The 1,866-nt window shown below is 45.6% G+C and overlaps 1 protein-coding gene across 1 annotated transcript; it reads right to left on the bottom strand.

Annotated features, from left to right (window-relative positions):
- Positions 1 to 291: 291 nt before the first annotated feature.
- Positions 292 to 1,324, bottom strand: LOC308636611 (olfactory receptor 3A2-like; the record flags this gene model as incomplete). Its single annotated transcript, XM_081272191.1, has 1 exon — positions 292 to 1,324. The coding sequence occupies exon 1, from the start codon at positions 1,237 to 1,239 to the stop codon at positions 292 to 294; it is 948 nt and encodes a 315-aa protein (XP_081128317.1). The 5' UTR covers positions 1,240 to 1,324.
- Positions 1,325 to 1,866: the final 542 nt, after the last annotated feature.

The following is a 1,866-nucleotide window of genomic DNA, read 5'->3' as shown; positions in this document are numbered from 1 at the left end:
ATCTTGCTGAATTTTACAGCCTGTGAGTTTCACGAGTCAAGGGACTTTTGTCTATTCTGACCATCAATTTCTTCAAAGACAGTCTGAATTATAGAAGTAATTCAACAAGTACTTATTGAATGGGTAAATGATTGAATTATGCAGGGTCTCCTTGTAGGACAAACACATAACACCAATCTTCAGGCATTAAGAGATAGGGAAAATGGTTATGGACCATTTTTAATTGATTGTTGCCTTCATGGCAAAGTTTCCTGTCCAGAAAAGGCAGGAAAGGAGGAATCCTGTCACTTCTCAGGTCAGCCACTGCCTTCTCACAAATACTCGTCTCAGAGCACCCTGCACATCAGGGTTTCTGAGGCTGTAGATAAGTGGGTTCAGCATGGGGTTGATGACAGTGTTAAAAATCCCAACCCCTTTATCCTTGTCTGAAGCCTCCTCTGAACCCAGACGCATGTAGTTGAAAATGCCTGTCCCATAAAAAAGGCAAACCACGGTGAGGTGGGAGCCGCATGTGGAGAATGCCTTCTTCCTGCCCTCAGCTGAGCGGATTCGCAGGACTGCAGCTGCCACGTGGATGTAGGAGCTGATGATGAGAACCACAGGGGTTCCTGCCATTATGAAACCCACAGCGAAGAGCAGCAGCTCGTTGAGCTGGGTGCTGGAACAGGAGAGCTGGAAGAGCTGGGGAAGGTCACAGTAGAAGTGATTCACTTCTTTGGGTCCACAAAAGTTGAGGGTAGTTAAGGCCACAGTATGGGTCAGTGCATTGGTGAAGGCACAAGCCCAGGACGCAGCCACCAGTATCCTCTGGACTGTCTGGCTCATGCGGGTGCTGTAGGTGAGAGGCCGGCAGATGGCCAGGAATCGGTCATAGGCCATGGCTGTTAACAGGAAGCAGTCCATTCCAGCCAACAGATGGAAGAAGAAGAGCTGTGTGAGGCAGGCATCATAGGAAATTGTACGCTTGTGGGACACAAGACGATCCAACATGGGAGGAACAGTGACAGTGATGCACCCAATGTCCAGCGCTGATAGGTTCCCCAGGAAGAAGTACATGGGGGTGTGGAGTTTGGGTTCCACCAAGATGGCTGCCAGGATGCTGAGGTTGCCCCCAACTGTGACTAGGTAGGCAAAGAAGAAGAGCACAAACAGCATGGACTGTAGCTTTTCTGTTTCCACCAGGCCCAGTAGAATGAACTCGGTGACAGCTGTCCTATTGATCCCAGCTTCTGGATCCATGAGTTGCTGTAGTGAGATGTCCTAGGAGGGGGTATTCATTTATACAACATAAATGTTCTAAATCACTTACTTGCAAAGTCCCATGGGAATGTTTCTACCTGTCTATGTGAATATTTTCCCACCCCCAACCACACCTTACTGGTCGACCTCCTCTATCACCTCAACACCTTCACTTTGCTCTTGTTAGAGATGCCTAGTGCTGCCCCCACTTCCTACCTCCCATAGTCTCCTAGCTGAAAGGGTCAGAATACTTGGATATTAAAAGCAGACTTCCACTTTAAATGTAATAAGGTTTAGTTGAATTTCCCTACCTATTTTTTTCCTCTGAGGGATCAGCTCAAACTAATAAACAGATTTTTGCAGTAGAAAAATTAATATTTTCAGAGAAACTAGAAAACATTTAAAAACATAATCTAGGTTTAAAAACTTCTCTAAAGAATGAAGTCAAGGTATAGCAGGAATCAGAAGACACCCATGATTGTGATTGTCAGACCCACCAAGTATGTTTTTCCACAGTGAGGGGCCCTACTCTGAATTGTATGTTCAAAATCTCTAGTTCAATGAATTGCTAGTGTTCTTGTTGTTACTTAAGCCCTTATGTTGTCTTTGGATTGCAGCTTGATTTAA

This window comes from Spermophilus citellus (genome assembly GCF_964194105.1).
Source record: "Spermophilus citellus genome assembly, chromosome: 17".
Lineage (NCBI taxonomy): Eukaryota > Metazoa > Chordata > Mammalia > Rodentia > Sciuridae > Spermophilus > Spermophilus citellus.
The sequence above is the reverse complement of the archived record's forward strand: the minus strand, read 5'-3'. Positions and strand labels throughout refer to the sequence as shown.